Below are 1,906 nucleotides of genomic sequence, written 5' to 3'. Positions count from 1 at the left end.
CACAATTTTTATTTTTTTAAAAATAATAAATTTTTTTCATTCTTATGATGATACATGCATATGCACATTTACGCGTATTATGATTTACGTTCCTGTTAGTTATTTTTTGCTTTCCGGCCGGGTTATAAAATAATATACCCCCAATCTGCTTTTGCAAACGAGCAACGTGTTGACCGATACATCAAACCTAGCCCTTCTGCCCTAAACCCTGTCAATAATTCACATGTCTAATAAAATGTCTTCTTTAACTGAGGATGAAATGGTATAATTTCAAATTATATTTTTAAAAACAATTATGAGGGACTTTCGTGTATCTTATATCTATTAGTATATAATTAATACTTATTTCTTACCTATCGATGTAATTATTATTGTTTTTCTTTTTAATATTTAGAATTATATATTAGGAAATACTACTTCATATCAAATATATAAAAAATTTGATGCGGAAAATGATCTCGATGAATATTATATCCATTGTAAAGAATTCATATCATCATATAAAACAAAAAATGAAAAAGATGAAAAAACTTGTAAAAAAATTGCAAAAAATTTAAAAGAACTCTCAGAATTAGCTAGTCCAATAAAATATCGTGATAAGTGCTTACATTACAAATATTGGATATATGATCAAATATGGAAAGAAACTAATATAGAGGGTAACAACGTCGGTCCTGTTATTAATAAATTTCTTAATATACAAAATAGTGTTACTCAAAGTTTAAAACTATATTACTGTCTTTATAATTTTTATAGTAGAGATTTAACGGAATTAAAAGGGTTCCACGAAGAAAAATATCTATATGAATATTTTAAATACTACAATACTCTAAAAAACAAATTTAGTACTTCAAATGCTAACGAAGAAAAATATAATAAATACCTTAAATATATTAGTGATATATATATAAAGCATAAAAATGATTTATGCTGTGATTATTATGGCATGATTGGACATTGTTATCATTACTTTAAATGTGAAGAGTATTATAATCCGAATAACCTTTTATGTAAACTAAATATAAATAAGGATTTATCTGTTTGTAATTTAGAAAATAAAGGTCTATCCGGTAGTGATATAAAAAAGAATGGTCTTGAAGATTCAAACTCAGATAAAGGAATAAAACCTCAATATTTCAGTTGTAAAGAAATAAAAAGTTCAGATGGAATACCTTTCTTATCATGTTTTGTTTTACGAACAGGATCAAAAAATTCTAATAAAGCAACACAAATTGTAACTGCAGAACCTGCAAACACATCCAAGGGTTATATATCAAATGCTATCAAAAGCATTCAAAATAGTGAATGTAAAGTAATATCTGATAACATTCACGCTACTTCCTATAAGTGTGAAACTAAAAAAGATCTTCAATTATCGAAAAATGGCGTTGGTGTTGAAATAAATAAAGAAGAATCTGTTAAGGATTATGATAAATTAGATGATGATGAGGAGGAAACTTCCACTAAAGAAACACAAAACGATTTCAGATGGAGGATCGATGAAACTATTATGCGGTGTCCAGCTCATCCTTCAGATAAGCTAGGAAAGCAGTTGTGCGGACATATATTAGAATTACGCAAACAAGGAAAAATTGAGAAACCGCCACCTCTGAAGATTTCACAAATCCATGGTGTAGGATCAGTATCGGACAACAATTTATTAAGAGAACGAGAAGAACAAATCAGGAGAGAAAAAAACCTTGTGTTTCTTCTGGAGGGGTAATAAATTTAAAAAGTTGCAAAAACTTTTCAGAATTAAATAAACTTGTTCATAGTGCTAACGCCGCGAGTTTGGGTAAATTAAACTTAGATATTAATGAATTATTGTCATATAATCTCTCAAATGAATTAACTAAAGCAATAGATGGAATAAACTCTTTGGATTGTGAACCAAAGGAAAGTGTTC

At 28.0% G+C, this 1,906-nt stretch overlaps 1 protein-coding gene across 1 annotated transcript; it reads left to right on the top strand.

Moving 5' to 3' along the window:
- Window positions 1–235: 235 nt before the first annotated feature.
- On the top strand, window positions 236–1,723 carry PCYB_003410 (hypothetical protein; the record flags this gene model as incomplete). The annotated part of the gene is made up of 2 exons (XM_004227762.1): window positions 236–262; window positions 395–1,723. The coding sequence occupies 2 exons, from the start codon at window positions 236–238 to the stop codon at window positions 1,721–1,723; spliced, it is 1,356 nt and encodes a 451-aa protein (XP_004227810.1).
- Window positions 1,724–1,906: the final 183 nt, after the last annotated feature.

This window comes from Plasmodium cynomolgi (genome assembly GCF_000321355.1).
Source record: "Plasmodium cynomolgi strain B DNA, scaffold: 0289, whole genome shotgun sequence".
Taxonomy (NCBI): Eukaryota; Apicomplexa; class Aconoidasida; order Haemosporida; family Plasmodiidae; genus Plasmodium; species Plasmodium cynomolgi.
The sequence above is the reverse complement of the archived record's forward strand: the minus strand, read 5'-3'. Positions and strand labels throughout refer to the sequence as shown.